Below are 18,574 nucleotides of genomic sequence, written 5' to 3'. Positions count from 1 at the left end.
AATTTTATAAAAAAAAATATTAGAACTTTGATAATTACATAAAAACAAAATCAGTTATTTGAGAAACAATAATTAGTCAAAAAATATTATTTATAAAAAAATGAAAATATTTTACAAAAAATTATTTTAGAATAATTACGCAAATAATATAAATTAATACAATAATGTAAATATCTGTAAAAATTCAAATATCAATTATTTATAGAAATATAAAATATAATTTATAGAATCTTTAAAACTTCATTGAGTCATACATTTAAATTATTTGAACTATATAAATAATACATTTTTTAAATCCTAGTAACTCTTGCTATTTTTAGGTTGAAAACCACAATTTTAAGTTAAATATAATAATGTCCATGAAGTGCGGACCACTCCACTATCAATACATTGCTATCGCCATGGGGTCTTGGATTTTTCAAATGATGGGGTGCATTGTATATAGGCTAATAAAGCCCTCTACATTTCTGTTGTGGAGTAATGAAATCCCACTAATATGCGAAAAGTTGTTAAGAAACTCTCCCTTCTTTTAATAAATTTTTATATACTATTATGGGTGGCCCAAATATGAGTCAGCCCGAACTTTATATGAGGTATGTTTCACATTATAAAACATTTGAAATTTAATATTAACAAAACAAACAAATAATCGGTTGACATAACTTTGCAACCACAAACATATAAAAACAATTTATTATATATCTGTTGCTATTTATTACTGTTACAATGAAAAATAAAATCATGGAATAAAAAGGTAAAAGAATGGTTATTTTTCCAAGATATTTGAATTCCAAGGACAATTCGGGTAAACATAGTATTTTTTTTTTTGTCACAGTCAATCAGTGACGCCGTTGGCTGCCGTGCAGGACTCCGTTATATCGTTTGTCGGTATATCGTGATAATAAATTAATATACATATATTGGTTTTTTGCAACTTTTAGTGTCGCACAACTTTATTTTTTTGGTTTGTGTTTTTGTGTTCTTACAAATTGGAAACACAATGGCTGATGAAGATATACCACATACTAATGGAAATGGGATAGAAGAAAATGGTCATGTGCCTGAGATAGAGCTTATTATTAAGGTAAACACTTAGTTTAAATTGTTGGAGATTATTTGATACTTATTAATCTAATAAAAATTTTATGAAGCGATAAATAATATCAAATAACATCATAATTTTACATTTCTTAAACAATGAGTTAAAAAATTGTTTAATTAAATATTTAGAGTTAGCTTAAAGAGATTTAGATTTTAAAGTTTTAAGTTCCAAACAAAACATTGAACACTATGTTTTTCTTTAATTATTAAAGTTTTTGATTAGATCTCAGGAATATTTATTTATAATTATCTTATACAAGTATAATAAGTATAATTTTATTTTCACGAAGTAATATGCTTATTATGTTCAGTGACATAATTTTTAAAATTTATTATAAATTAACACTATAGAAAAGTAAACTAATACTTCTAGACTTCATTAGAAATTGACTGATGATCTAGTCAATTTGGTTTTGAAATTCAAAATTTGTTCTGATTTTCTAACCTTTAATTGACAATTTAATTCAATCTGTAATTTTTAATTTCACTGATTAAAACAAAATTATTATACTGTTTGTCATCTTTAAAGTAAATAAGTTAGAAATAAATATAAAACCGTTTTTCTTACGCACAACTTAGAATAGTGTTTTGAAAATATTTTCTTATCGTAACAATTTTTGCTTGTTAATGGCTCTAATAAAAAAATATTAAAATATTTAACTATTTTGATTATATATTACTTCTGTTAATGATTACCTATCAAATATTAGTAAGAACTTTTAAAATGTGTTATAAGTAACATATATTAAAATAAATTAATATAAAATGTATAAGTGGTTTTGGTGTTTAAAGTGACCGTACTTCCTGAATAATGTAACATTTTTATGAGAAATTAGCATCTCTAGTAAATAATATTGGTTATTTCTTGTTATCATTTATTTATTTTTGAAAAACCGCTAATCAATTATAAAAGTAAATTATTAATCAAACATCTGTCATATTTTCTAATGTTCAGGTTAAAATTTTTCATAAAAAAAAAAACAAAATTTCAATAAAAAAAATTTTGTCCGATTAAAATTATATGTAGTGAATTCGAAGAGATCATATCAATTAGATAATTAATTTTAATCTAAAAGATAATATTAGTAATCTACTGCTTTTCAACAAATAATCATCTCATGTTTTTTGGTTACGACACTAGAAAATCGTAGAGTTTCAAAAATCGAAGATAGTATTTTTCTTAAATGATGAATAATTTAGATATTTAACTGTTGGGACTCTAACTGTGTGTAAGTGCTTGTTGGATTGGTTAGAATAACTTCAAAATGGCTAACTTTTTTCATTGTTTCCCTATTTTTTCGTTATGACATAGTACCACTGGTAGATAGTCATAAGGAAAAAGTCACTAGCCATAAATATTTCTATAACAGTAATTAACTCGAGCTTGTAAAATTTTTAGTCTACTTTTACGCCACGCCCGGTACTCCAAATATAGACGGTATTAAAAAAAACGCATATTTGTTCTTTTTTTTTTTTTTACGCGAGACTTAATAGATGTAAGCCCGTGTATAAAATCTAAACAATATCAGATACACATTTTGTTATTAATTAATATGCCGTTTGTAGAAACGATCTTCATTTACTTCATTTTTAACCGAACGATATATTATTTTATTAAATTAGTATAAGAAATATATATAGGATATCGGAAATTCCCTAAAAAATTTATTTGGTATTCTTTTGTACGTGGAAATCAATTGTCGATCTCCAAATCATTGATTCATTAGGTAATTCTATGTACATCAACCAGGTTAGTTAATCTTATGATTTTTTTTTTTACTGATTGTTCAATTATAAGTGACGTTGTTGTATGTAAAAATATGTTGATAAAATGATCAGTATGAAATAATTTCAATTTTTATATTGGTATAGTATATTCTGATATCTTATATTAATCACATAATAAAGATTCAATTTCACATCATATGATACTTCATTGAAATCCCATTTTAGCACAAGTTTAACCTTAAATTTTGAAGTATCATATACTTCAATCATCGACTACTCAAATATTTGAATAAATTTGTTATCATGTGCTAACATGCCTTAAAGCGGTGTCCCGTATGCAGTGAACAGACGCCATTGCAGATGTCTCGGTGGTGTGTGCCCATTAGCCTACCCATCCACCCTCGTCCGGTCTGTTACTATACGGCGCGTGCAGACGTCTGTGCTCGGTCGTTTATTTACAGCTGCCGTTGTTGTCTGTTTACTTGCGTTGCTGACTTAGTTCGTTGGTACCAGTTTTCGTTATTTTTACAATCGTACCCACGTTTCATCTTGCCAATATCATATAACGTAAATTATGTTCCTCTTGAATTTCATTTTGTTAGATGTGTATCATATATATTATCTTAATAATCGTTAAAGTTTAAGACAATAACAATCGTTAGATTACGAATTATATATGACACAATTGTTAAACTACGAAAACAACTATTTAAGTGATGGTTATTATAATGGCGCATGAGGCCTAAACAAAATGATATGAGTAATAACAAAGAATTGTTCTTTTGTTAGAGCATGTATGATAAATTTGTCAAACTGACAACATTCTTGACTTTTTTATACTCATTGTCACAAAACCAAATATTTTCTTTGTAGAGATAAGCAATACCGATAGTGCGAATTCAACTTCACACCTATTGTTTACAACATATTTGACAATGTTTTTATTGTTTCTTCCACTTAACTTTATTGCTAAAATTGTTTTTTCTGTAACGATAAAAACTAAAATGGCCTATATGCATATAATGAAAGCGTAATATATAGTTCAAAATATTCATTAAATATAATAAATTACATAAAATATACTAAATATTATAAAATACTGTACTTTGAAAAAACTTCGTTTTATACTTTGGATACTTGAAATGTCTATTATAAGACCTAGAATTCTGATAATAATATTTGCTCAAAGGGTTATTGGTAATAACTTATTAACATAAAAAGTTAGGAAAAAATAACTAAAGGAAATGTAACAATTAAAACTACACTATTGTTTAAATTATATAAAATATAGTATTTATAATAATTATAAATACTATATTATAAAATTATATATTCAATCTCATTTCTTTTATTAAGTTTTACTTTAGGATTGTCTGATATAACTATTTTATATGATTTTTAAGATTGCAATTTCACGTGTATAAGGTTGACTATGGCTATTAAAAAGTTACTTTGTCAGTTTACTCTTAATTTTTTCCAACTAACATCAAATTGGATAAGTTCGTGTTATAACTAGTTCATAGTTAGATTATATAAATTATTAAATTTAATACAAATTTTGAACAAGAGGTTTTATATAATCGTGCTGAAATATTCACCATGTAAATGCGCAAAGTTGTACGTAATTTTAACAAAGGAACGTTTTAAAATATTTGACCCATTACTTTCACTTTATTACTTTAAGCAGAACTTTATACAGTGCACTAAATAATACATTTGAATTTTATCATTCATAATATAATGAATTGAACCCAAAATTATATATATTTCTTGATGATCATGAATTGTAATAAGTAGTCCACTCATTGGTTTATATAAGAGATGGGAAATATCAAATTGTAACTATCGAACTATTAGATAGTCATTCAAAAACTCTTCGAATAGTAAAAATATTCGATAGTTATTCAATACAGATAGTTTTTAAAACTATTCTATAGTTATAGTCGAATGTTATTCAAACTATTCGATAATTTTTTAAATATCTGATAGTGTATGCTAAAAATATACTATTCGGCTGTATAAAAAAATTGAAATAGTTATTCGATAGTTTAAAATATTTGAAAATGTCCATCACTAGTTTATACAGTAATAACGAATATGTAGTTATTAGTACTTTATACGCTGTCCAAAATACGTAATAAATAATTTTTATATTTAATTTGCAATTTTTTAATTAAAATTCATAATTATTTATTGTAAAATGTATGAATTAATTATAAAATTATATTTTTCATATGAGATGGGTCATATTTTAAATATTTTTTGCTATTCTACGTTATTATATTTTTTATTCACTCGTGCCTATAATGAGCCATGACATCATGTTGTATGATGTTCGCCATACTGCAAAACTATAGAAATGTATTAAAATAAAAAGTAGAACGCGTGTTTTAGTTGAATTATTACTGTTTTTCTAGATTGTTCTTTTTGATTTTTTTGAATTTCATGTTTGCATTTTGACTATAATTAATTTGAACTAAAAACATGTATGACGATTAATTCAGTGAGTCTAATAAATACTGGGATATCTTTTAGAAAAAAAAATTTGCCTGTCGAATTGTCATTGTTTTACAGACCTTTAAGTATGTTTTAATCACTCGTTCAAACATTTTTCTAATGATGGCCATACCTAAAGATCTATAAAAAACAATAGCAATTCGAGAGACAAAATTTTCCTAGACGATGTCCGAATATTTACTTGATTTACTATAAGTATTTCTTGTGGATGCTTTTGGTTAACTATTTATTATATGTGCATCAGTAATTAATTATTATTGTTTAAATGCTACATGCATTTGTTGTAAGTGTAGATTATAATTTTACACTAAAAATTGTTATAGATTGTCTTCATAGGTTGTAACATCACGCACACGTCTGATCATCCAATACATTTTATGTTTATAGAAAATGTCATACATTCAGTAATTAGTAAAAATTATGAGTATATTCTTAACAATTAGACCCGGTTATACGTTTGTTGGGTCAAGGCGGTAATTAATCACGCAACAATAGTTATCAGCATGTATCCGGCTATGGGAATTTTTGTGTTTATGCTTAGCAGTATTTACATTACAATACAAATTGCTCTGTGGTTCAAAAATAATATGTCCCGAAATTTTAAACACCTGCTTTTAATGTTAAAATATTACAGATATATTTTCGCGCTCACATTTAAAGTCAATACTTTCAAAATATTATTTATGTGTAGAACCATTTTAAACTTTGAATTATAATTGGTTTTTAATATTATTTACTCTTGTTAATTTTAGTTTCGTAACAATTGAATCATTAAATTATTAACATGCTGTAATTATTTTTTTATTGAGATTGCATATTAATTAAACATTAAGATGAATTTTTATTAATGCGTGATAAGTGATTATAGTTTAATATATTGATTAAATATATTGTAATTATATTTTTATGGCAGAATAGTTAATTTTTTTATTATTAATTTCACTATCAACACTAAGCGATTGTATTAACACCTGTGGTGCTTTTAGATTAAATTGTCTTATAACAATAAATGATAAGTTGAGTCCTGCTGAGAAAGTTTGTTTAATATAAGAAAACAATAGGTCATATACAACGATGATATACTGTTAATCGACTAAAAATATGATTACCTATTACATGCAAACAATTGGTAACTAAGTGTTTGATTTTGTTATTTTTGCATTTTTAAGCATGCTTTATGTTGTTAAAATGATACTTATTATCTGTTTTGGTTTTCTTTTTATAAGTCTTACATGTTTTCAATATTGAAAACATTAAATATACTACAATTATTGTAGTATCTTGTATATTTATTCTATTATTATTTTATCAATGTGTTCGTTTTAATAATCTAATACTCAATAATATTGTTAACTTAACGTTGATTAAGCCTATCTATAAATGACCTGTGATCATCTGTAATATTGAATGTCAATTAATAGGAAACCTTGAAGTATTAATAAGCACAAATATAATTACGTGATTTAATAATAGTTTCTTATCAACAAAACAAAACAAAAATTAGATATTTTGGAATAGTTAGTAAATTTGAGGTATATGTTCACATAATAATATTAAAAGGTCGGCCTAGCCTAGTGGGTAGAAACTTTTGTTGCACGGGATCCCGAGTTTGATCCCCAGGGCGACAACGAGATTTTTCTTGTGATTTTCTCGTTGACGGTGTCTGGTGCAAGCCATCCATTATACCAGTCTCGTCCATCATTGGCCATCCATTTATTGACTCCCTAACGTGTGAAAGAGGACCATCACCATTTGTAGCATGTTGAAAACGGGAAGTAGATCTGATTATTTTATGTTCCCATAATATGTGAAATATTTTTTATATTTCACATATTACATAAAATATCTATCATGAAACAGTTAACTACAAGTTAATGTGAACAAATAAACATTAAAAATTATTTTGTACATCATGACTATGTGTAAACTTTTTGTCTATAAGAATTCTATTTAAAGTTTTAATTAAATACAACAATTATTTTAATAGTTTATCGCATTATTTATTTTAAAGAGATTTCTTGTATACATTTTTAATTTTAAAACCTTCTCTGGTTTTCTTTTAACTCTATTGAGTCTTTGCCGCCATCCAATTTTTCGCAATTTTAAATCCTAGTGATCATAAATTAAAAAGTGATTTACTCGTTTAAAAATATTAGATTATTCTATTATTGGTGTAGATACAAAAACCAATTGCTGAAATTTCTATATTTTAATAGTGAATTTTGATGTTTTTGTTTCATTTTTAGTATTATTAGGTATATAGTCTATTATATATGGCAGCTACACTTAAGTCGTTTATCATTTGTCGAGATGTTGACGTGGATTTTTTTTTTCTCGTACTGTAATAATAGACTAATAATTGAGATCATGGTACTGCCCAGTTGCAAGCGTTTCAATTTAATGTTTTATTCCTATTGCTTAAGAAATGATATGAATGACGACGGTAAATAAATGATTCACGTACGAGTTATTACTATCTATGTATTTTTGTTATGCTCCTGTTAGTCTAAGAGAAGAAAGCTTGCTTGCAAAAAACTAATATAAGATGACGTGTGCGCGTTTTTTTTGAGAAAATATCTCAAAATTACTATCAGTTATTTTACCATAAATTAGTCATTTAAATAACATTTCTTAGTCTATGAAATTGTTTTTTTAGATTTTTTAGTTTTTGTTTCATTGAATATATTTTCAGGACCATATTTAAGATTTTTGCGTAGCGTGGCTACATGAATTTTAGCGGTCCTATTTTTTTTTTAGAATCGCTCTTTTATTTTTGATTATTGATAATCTTAAAATAAAAATGAAGAATGTAAATTAACATTTAAATTATAACTACCGATATTAGAATAATTTTTTTTTTGGCCTATTGTCCCTTCTAATTACCTCCTAAATGCTGTCCTATTTCATCAATTTTAATGTTTAAAGAAAACATACTTTTTATGCGGATGTAATTTTTCATTAATTATACAATTAAAAAATTTATTTTTACACTATTCATATATTGTTGTCCTTATTTTGATATTTTATCTTTATTTTATAAATTCTTACACTAACTTATTCAATTATAGTTAATTTTTCGACGGCATCAACCATAGATAACCTTAAATTAAAAATAACTTAATAATTTAACGGACATGTGTTGGTATTTATTTTCAAGCTTGTTTTAATGTAATAACTATTAAAATTTGACACCGTCGTGTTATAGCGTTTTAAACGAAAGAATATCCATTGAAGTAACTATAAAATATTTCAATTTTATGACTGTAAAAAAATATATAAAATTGTCCACTCACTAATTATCTATTTTATGTTGTATTGTCTTATTAAAATACATGATTAAGTCAGAAACACATTCTATAATGATTTTGTCATGGAAAGTTAAAAGGTAGAGATTATAATACATTCAAAATCTTTTTTAAGATATAGATGTTAGAATATTTGTTATAAATTAATAATTTTGTATGTAACTATTGATTCGGTTATTAAATTGTTTCGTGTTTGTTATTTGTTAAATAACTACATAATTTAATAATTCTAATATTTTACTAAAATTAAATTAAGATGGTAAAATATAAATAAAATTAACGAAAGTATTAAAGTGGTGTTAATTGAAAATCATTTTAAAATCAACATATTATATTGTAGCTGTGTTTTATACATTGGCGTATATTCTAAACATTTTTTTTTTTTTTTGTTAAATTTATGAAAACTGTTGGTTTATAGAACTATATTTCGATGTATTTTTAACAACTAAATCATTGTTTTAATTGTATTTAATTAGCTGATGTGGTTTATGATTTTTCCACTAATAATGACCACTGAATCGTTTTCATTGCGAGTTTGATATGAATTAATGATTTATATTCATTTGAATATGATTAAGAAGTTTTATGTGGTAAAAAAACGAATTACACGGACTCTAATTGCTAATAATATTCTGTGCTTTACTTTCATAATAGTACTCTAAGTATAGAGAAATACTCACGACATATCGATTATTACAGGCTATAATTACTGATATTTACTAAGAAATCAAAATTTCTTTTAACTAGAAAGTTATTGTAAATATTAGTACAACATTGGTCACAAGTGATAAATGAACAGATATAAAAAAAGTCACTCAAGAATTTTTCGGTTATATCAATATAACAACAGAATTGTGCACTTGTTAGGCTCGAATTTTTCATTTATCATGATTTATTAGTTACTTGAATATGTGTTGTCTGTTTTAATTTTTTTATGCCGATTTTTACTGATAATTAATCAAAATCAATTTCTCAGAATTATTTTCTTGGAAAATTACTGGTTTTAATGACGTGTATTGTTTATTTAACCAATTAATTCATTCGTCCATCGAATTCGTGGTACTTCATGGGATTTTAAACTAATTTATGATTAATAAATAATGAAGAGTGATGAATGATTAGAATGTAAATTTATAAAATATTACATTATGCCATTTTTTTTTATCATTACGATTGTTGGTCAACCGTGTCAAATAGTGACCTTATTAGCTATTAATTATTAGTCTCGTGTATCATATCGTTAACCTGATTAATAAAGCGGTTTGTCTTAACCTATGCACATTTCGTTTGACTTTGCATTCATCAGTATAAGCTTACCATATATGAGCCCTCTATTGTTCTAGGTTGGGGTCGCGGCACCCATTTCGCTTTCTCCTTGTCATATACAACGCGGTTTGCTTTCTCTGTGCTATGACCCACAGTTGCCCATATTCATTCATATGTTGCCGAGGTATTTACTGTGCTTTATTTGTTTTCCATTCGACGTCTGTTCTAGACTAGAAGAACGAACAACCACATAATCCAATAATCGACACTTTGTTTATTAAAGTAGTGCATTAACTTTTTCGACTGGCGTCGTCAAAATGTAATATTGACCTAAAGAATATTATATTCTTTAGGTCAATATTACATTTTAATAATTAACGAAAAAGCTATACGTTTCTTGCAATAATTTAGCTAATCAACTTAAGCGGCTTTCAAAATATCTAATTCCTTTAAGCACACAATGTATCCATACAATAATTTTTGCATTTCATTAACCGTTGTTTTGTTACGTGACTGTCAACGGTAATAAAGGAAAATTTCATTTTGTTCTTTTTTAATTATTTCCGCTTTTAGATTGTTTTATGGCATAGAATAAACTTATTATTTTTTAATACTGTCAGTTATTTATCGTTGTTAATTTTATAATTTCAGTTGTAAAATAACCTTACAACAATAATAGTTTATTCAATATTATTAACTGAATTATACTGGTTCGTAAAAAGAAAAATTATTTTGTTTTAGTTCCATGATATTTTTGTAAAATTCTAAAAAATCAATATAACAATATAATATAAGCAATAATATATTTTTTATTGGTAATGGGACACGAAAAAGACTATTTAATGACTAGTATGTATTTTTTAAATGACAAAAAACACATGCCATTGAGCTGTGCCGACCTATACTATTTGATTGGTTGTTTTTCTCAGAATTCGCAGTATTGATTGCGGTTAGATTGAGTGTTTTTTTTTAGTGTGATTTCGCAATGTAGAGATAATATCTGAAGATGATAACTTAAAATTACACTGTTAGTAATTACGTCAGCTATTTTGACTAGGCATAAAAGTTTTTTTTATTAATTGATTTTCAACTATTGCTTACACTAATCGCTTGTTTATTATATACAGATGAGCATTCTAATTTGAAGTTTTTCGTTAAAAAAAACCTGTAAATTTCTGTTATAAAAGCTATACATTAGCATTTAATTTATTAGAATTTCCTTACTACTGCGTTTGTGATAGGTCGTTGTATTACATTAACATGTGTGGTTAGTGTTGAAAGGGAAATACTACTGAATATATTTTCTGGTGTAACATTTCCTTGTTGTCAAAGCATTTCTTCCTTGTGCATTCTAAGAACTTTGCAACTTACAAAATACGATATGTTGCTAAATGATAACCTGCTGTATCTATTTTACTTGTGAACATAACATATCCATTATTACACCGCTATTATAATCTGTATTTACAGTAAAATAAGCTTGACTAGTGCAACTAAAACCTGTTTCAAACATGTATTTGCTCACAATTTTGTAGTACTATACTCGTACCCGAGCAAAATTGTGAAAGTAGTTTTTGTATAACTTTATATGATCTTATTTTTTAACGTCCAGAGGTTGTCGCTTTCTTCCGAATATTTCCGTTAACGTTTCATAAGTTCGTGACCCGATGACGTATTTTGTTTATGTATTATGTTAGCTTAATGATGTATTTTAACCTGTAGTACTTGGTGGTATTATGAGCCTCCTCTTGTTCAAACGTATGCCATGATGGACAATAGTTTTCATTTTATAATTATGTTATTAATTTAGTGATGGAGAAAAATGGTTGTTTTGAACAGTAACTAGGCCAACTCGGAACGTTTAGCTTTGTAATTACATCTACTAGTGTATATCATTTGACATAAATGTATTATAATATTCTACATAATTGCGATTGTGCTGCTGGTTCTCACAAAGAAGGAAAATTAAACGAAACGTGTAATATGAATGTTTCCGAACAATCTTCAAGTTGATTTACTTTTCTTCAACGCTAGTTTAGCAATACATGTTATAGAATTGTATAACAATACTACCGCATATAATTCTTCTAAATTTCTTATCTAATTCAATTTGTTTTAATGTATGTGAATGACGACTCGTTAAGGAAAGATTTTCGTTCAGCATAGTGGTTTACAAATATTGTTCTCTATAACGATGTTATAGAGCTTAACTTCAGTTTAAAATATGTTTAATTATTTAATTGTATATAAATAATTATTTATATACAATTAATTAACACAATTGTTTAAATTATAATCTAAACAATTGTATTAAATGCTATTTTTCGGTACCGATGCGCATTAAACTAGTTATTATAAAACATAATTAAATGATTTTTGTGTATATTTTCATTAATATTTCATTATAAATATTAAGAATCTAGTTTATTATAAACAATTGGTTTATAAATAATTGATGAAATTTACAAATAAAAAAGTGGCTCATTCTAATGGTGACCGACATTTTATGACATTTTTTTTATCATATTCTGGTTTGGTTGTGTTTGATATCCAATTTTCGTGTATTTCTATCGTAAAAATAGAATATTTAAACTTTCTGTATAGAGAATATTAATTAATTTCTGGTTACTTTCATTCAATAAGTTTCCAGTGTTTGTTGTTTTGATTACTGATTAAATATCGTCTGTTGACATAACTTAAAAAATAACATCACTTGTTGATCACACTAAATCTCAATTATTCGCAAAAAAATCATTTAGTTTAATAATGTGTACTAAATAATTTATTGATATTAAAACAAAATTGTTATTTATTATTATGAACTTGCACATTAGTTCTAAAAAAGTAAAGACATTGAGTACTGACTAGGTCTTATAATCTTTTTCAACATTGAATGAATATAACATGAATTATATTGAAAATATTTTATGTTTGGTTGTACTAGGAAATTGTTTATTTATTTTCACTTTTTCTGTATCGGTATATTGTATCATTTACCGGTTGTATTACCTATATCCTTATTGGTTTAATAGATGGAAATAATTGTTTGATCAAATTATTGCACTTATAAAGAAATATGTTTTATGTGTAAAATACCAATTAACTGACGTGTGACTCTTGGAAATGGAATTGAAAATGTTGAATATATTCTATTATTTTGCTTTACTAATAAAAAAAATTGTTTTTCGACCACTTTACAACAAATTACTTAACAATTGAAACTTAAGTTATACTTGACTACGAGTTCTAATAATAAAAATGAATTACACGTGTATATCACCATAATTACATATAGAAATCTTAATCTGTACCTTTTTGACCATATTTTCATTACTATTTATTAATGTTCGATGATTATAATTATGTTTTAGGCTTCAACGATTGATGGTCGTCGAAAGGGAGCATGCCTATTTTGCCAAGAATATTTCATGGACTTGTATCTCCTCGCCGAACTTAAAACTATCAGTTTAAAAGTGACTACTGTAGATATGCAAAAACCACCTCCTGACTTTAGGTAAAGGTTGAATAAATAAATTAAAACATTTCGCCGAAATTATATCTTCATATCAAACGAACAGTATGTATAGAAAAGGGATACTTTTTGTAATGATGGGATGTAATGCTAATTTTTAGAATTACTGTTCCATGTCCTTGTTTTATTTTCCCAATTTTTCGCGTTGATAGTTGTATTCGTATAGTTTCATTTAAAATTACCTTATAAAGATACAAAGTTGTGACTTGATTAAATATAATTTTTTTTATTGTGATATTTTGTGTACAAAATGATCAAAAATAATTATTGTCTCGATGTGAAATGAGAATTATTTCCGACAACCAATTATTTAGTTTTTTAACTAATTTATATCTTTTTATCAATGTTTTGATTCACAGGAGTAACTTTGACGCTAATCCACCACCAATTCTTATCGATAACGGTATGGCTGTGTTGGAAAACGAAAAGATTGAGAGGCACATAATGAAGAACGTGCCAGGCGGATACAACCTCTTTGTACAGGACAAAGAAGTAGCGACTCTGATCGAAAATTTGTACAGTGTACGTATCATATAGTGATTATGATGCTGTAAATAGATTTACACGTCATACACAGTATTAAACTGCACTGCAGCCGGTTAGTGGTGTAACAGTAATTTTGTCAAACCAGTCAGTATTTTACTTTCCATTTCGTTTTGTTTCTTGTTATCATTAATTTATTACTCCCAATTGATTCCACCTCTCATCTAGTTCAGAGCATAGTAGTAAATAATAAACAGTTCGTCCGGTTTCTCTTCCATACTGCGTCGTGCGCGTATCATTGCATTGCAATTTACAGGTGGCTAACCGTCATAGCTGTATTACTCATACAATACCCGTGTTTTTATTACTATGTCAACGACCGCTTCCCCGTCGCTTGTCTTTTAATTGTGGTGGACATTATGATAATGATAAGGAAATAACTTTTGTTATATTATTCATTTTACCGTTAGAAGAGTGCTTTTAAATTATTTTTTTTTATGATTTTATATACATTACATAAGATATACATATTAAATCATTGGATAATCATATTTATATTATATGTTAGTAAGTTAAAATGGAGTGGTTGTGAAAATAAATAATTAAAAGTCCTAAAATTGTTTATCTACAAGTATTTACGTGTGCTGTTGTTGTTAAGAGGTTTTTTTCATTGCTTACAAGTTTTTAAATATTTTTTTATCTTATTCGTGTAGGTTTTTTCTTTCTAGCACATGATACTTTATCACTAGAATGAGATTAAACGCCTTTGTTGATTACTTCGAATTGTCTACACATAACTATAAAAACATTCTTTAGATAGATTTTTAATATTCATTGTACATAATAGGGACGGGAATTATGAATCTTTTGAATCGATTTATCAAAATAACTCGTTCGTACTGTTCATTTTTAGCTGATTGGATAATAATAAGTATAAAAAGTTACTGTGTGATAGATTCATGGAATATCCTTAATCGTGGATTATCTTGAATCTACTAATAATTTAAATAAATAACGTTAGTAATTGTTTTCTTAAATTCCGAAAATATTAGAAATTGAAATAAATAATAAAGGAAAAATGTTTATTGTATGTAAAAAAAGAAAATGTCGAATTTTTTTTCTCCAAAAATTAATTTTTTCTCTATCATTTTAATATATAATCGGGCAAAATTTATTTTCTCAGAAACTAATAATAATTCAACATCTATTTCAATAAGCTTGTATAATTTTTTTAAAAAGAACATTAGTAATTAATATTTATTAATAAATTACAATTTTTATTTTATAATTTAAATTATAAATTCATCAATAATTAGTAGATTTTTAACACAGAAATATATTGTTATTTCTTGTGAATAGTATTAACCTTTAATTGAAAACAGCACATGATTAGTATAAATTATACATATGTATATACAGGAAGGCATGAAGATATGAAAAATTCACTAACTTTTGATCGAATGACCATTTTACGTTAATTTTTTTTTAAATAATTTTTATACTTAAGGATTATATAAATAACATAACAAACCGTGTTTTTTTAATTTATTAAAAAAACTAAAAAATTTAAATATTTATGCAAAATGTAAATAAAAATTTCAAGACTGCCATTTCTTAAAGTAGATTATAACAAATATTTTGGTAAAAAAAATATCTTATTATTGTATAATAGTAAATTATCTGTAATATTTTAAAGTTTTTGAAAATTTGAATTTTTGTGTTGAACTTTACGATATCAAACATTCAAATATTAATTAAGAAAAGGACAGAAGAAAACGAAATTTTTTTACGCTCGTTGATCTGATAAACAGAAGATCAATGCATAAATGCTGTGAACATAGATTTATGTTCACACTAGATATTAATTATAAGTATGTAACTTTTTCATGAAAATTATCTACCCTTGAATGAATGAGCGCTTGTAAATGGACATAAAATTTGATCGAAGATAACAAATCTTTTTGGTATTAATTTATCACGAGTCCAAACCACGGCCTTTGTTGTTTCAAATGATAAGACATTTGTTATGACAATCATCATTGATTTTTTGATATACTGAAACTGACTAAGTTTTAAATAAAATAAATAAATAATAAAAACTCCAACATGTAACCCAATCATAATTCAAAATTAAAATTGGCTTGTTTATTTTTTACATATAGTTATAATATATTATATAATTTATTTTAACCATAGATTAATAATGTTTGAAATATATTAAATTATTTAAATTAAAGTTGAAAGATTACTTTTTTTGCTAAAGCTCAAGTCTTAGAAAACATTATTAATTTTATATTGTATTTCATTAATTTATAAATAATTATTAGTTATAAAATATAATTTTGTTTGAACAACTTAAAATCAATTATATTTAAAAATTTGCAATTCTACAAATCAAATTTTAATATCAAATTAAAATTATATAAACTACAATAACACAATATTTTAATTCTGGTTATCTTGTTATTAATAACTATAAATTATATAGATAAATTTTTTTTATTGATTTCTGTAAATATATTTCAAATTTTAGAAGCTTAAATTGATGCTGTTAAAAAAAGATGACGTGGCAACTAATAGTTTATTGTCTCATTTGCGTAAGATTAATTCACACTTAGAAAAGAAAAATACACGATTTTTAACTGGAGACACAATGTGTTGTTTTGACTGTGAACTTATGCCACGTTTGCAACATATACGTGTAGCAGGTAAACAAATAAAATTGTTTCTGTCATCAAAAGATTTGATTCTATATCATAATTATAAACTTATAGGAAAATATTTCATGGATTTCCAAATTCCAACTGATTTGAGGTTTCTGTGGCGTTACATGTTGCATATGTACCAATTGGATGCATTTACACAGAGTTGTCCAGCTGATCAAGATATAGTCAATCATTATAAACAACAACAGGTTTGTTATTAAATTAAATATGGTGTCCTAGTCCTATAGTGAAAAAATGTAGTTTTGATAAATCTTTATGTTGATCAGTGATAAAATATATAAGATCATTGATTTATCATCGACTACTAAATTTCTTCTAAAATATTAATACTTTTGAAGATTTTTATTTTTATTTTATTTGTTTGTTAGTTATCATTTATTTTTTTATTTTTGAGAGGTTAAATATTTTTTAGATTTATCCCTAATCCATTTTAAGGGTACCATTTTTTTTTTTTTTATTGCAACATGTATATTTAATTAGGTAAAAAATTATATTAAATGATCCAACTAAGAAAATAACTGGTTGATAACAGCTTTTGAACCAGTATTATGGGAGTTATTAACATTTTTAAATATTAGTTTGGTGGTGAGATGTAAACTATGTTATTTTTATCATGACTTATCACTTAATAAATTAACCACTCTGTATATCAATATAGTCATATCATGATTATTTTTGTAGACCTAGGACTGGGACTAGAAATACAATAAACTCATTGACTTTTTGTTTGAAAAATATGATTTTTTGATAGAATCTCTTGTTACAGAATGTGAAAATGAAGAAGCATGAAGAGTTAGAAACACCGACCTTCACTACATCAATACCAGTTGAACTTGATATTCAAGATGAATAAAGTATATCCATCCTTCTTTCACTTTTTATATGTAAACATCACTATAAACAATGTTTTAGTAAAGTCAATATTGGTATCTAATTTTCTTTTTTTTGTTTCATTAGAATTATTATGTTTTTTTTTTTAATCTACTTATATATGCTTCCTGTTAATTTATTCGTATGTTGTATTATACTATTTTAAATTAGTATTAAAACTAAATAATTGTTATACATAATATTGTATTAACCAACTTTTTTCGCATTTTTATCATGTAAATTTTAATATATGTGTAAAAAATGTTTGTATCAGTGCCTTGATAATTATAATTACATAATTATAATCATTATTTTTGCTCTTAAATGTTTGAATATTTATATTTAATTTCTTTTTCAAACTGTAACTTGGCTACCCTTAAGTTATTTTTTGTTTGTTTCTGATAATTTCTAATAATTGAAACTGTTAATAATATGAACTTCATTTTCTTATCCTTTTTTTTCATATTTCTTAGATAAATAAAAAATGAACTAATATAATACACTCTTACTATGATTAGTTATCAATAATATTTTCCATTGTTTATATTATAAACAATGGAAAATTGTATATTTATGTAAATTTTGATCTTCTTCATTTTTACAAATGATCATATTTTAAAAACTGCTTTGTTAAAAAAAAAAAAACAATTCAGATAATGCAAGAAGCATGATATAATATAATGACTATTAAGGAATTTAAGTAGCACTTATTTTATATCTTGTATAATAGTTTTAGTGAGACTAACATTTAGGATCAACAAAAAAAATATTTATGTGTACTAAATAAAAATATCAGAACTTTCATATAAAGAAATAGTTTTTATATATAAATTAGCTTGTCGAGCTAGTAAATCATAATATCATAACAATTGAATACTTTTTTTGGTATAAAAAGTAAAATACAAAACTATATAAATTGTTAATTTAAAAATAATTTTCTTTTAATTACCAAGTTGTGTTTTCCTACCTTGGACATACAACCTAATAAATTTGGAACTGTCTGAACAAAATTAAAAACTCAATCAAAAATTAGCAAACAATTCTCG

General features: G+C 25.3%; 1 protein-coding gene across 3 annotated transcripts; it reads left to right on the top strand.

The window, feature by feature from the left end:
- The first annotated feature begins 825 nt into the window (after positions 1 to 825).
- LOC126903441 (chloride intracellular channel exc-4) lies at positions 826 to 18,028 on the top strand. Of its 3 annotated transcripts, none has more exons than XM_050681565.1 (6): positions 826 to 1,084; positions 13,289 to 13,431; positions 13,809 to 13,971; positions 16,466 to 16,640; positions 16,707 to 16,846; positions 17,410 to 18,028. In XM_050681565.1, exons 1-6 carry the CDS (start codon positions 1,001 to 1,003, stop codon positions 17,509 to 17,511), a joined length of 807 nt encoding a protein of 268 aa, XP_050537522.1. In that variant the 5' UTR covers positions 826 to 1,000; the 3' UTR covers positions 17,512 to 18,028. The 3 variants fall into 3 exon arrangements, with proteins under 3 accessions (XP_050537522.1, XP_050537529.1, XP_050537539.1); XM_050681572.1 differs by having other exon boundaries at positions 827 to 1,084; positions 17,425 to 18,028; XM_050681582.1 differs by lacking the exon at positions 826 to 1,084 and adding an exon at positions 2,822 to 2,851.
- The last annotated feature ends 546 nt before the right edge of the window (positions 18,029 to 18,574 follow it).

This window comes from Daktulosphaira vitifoliae, unplaced genomic scaffold (assembly GCF_025091365.1).
Source record: "Daktulosphaira vitifoliae isolate Bord-2020 unplaced genomic scaffold, ASM2509136v1 Scaffold_1, whole genome shotgun sequence".
NCBI lineage: Eukaryota > Metazoa > Arthropoda > Insecta > Hemiptera > Phylloxeridae > Daktulosphaira > Daktulosphaira vitifoliae.
The sequence above is the reverse complement of the archived record's forward strand: the minus strand, read 5'-3'. Positions and strand labels throughout refer to the sequence as shown.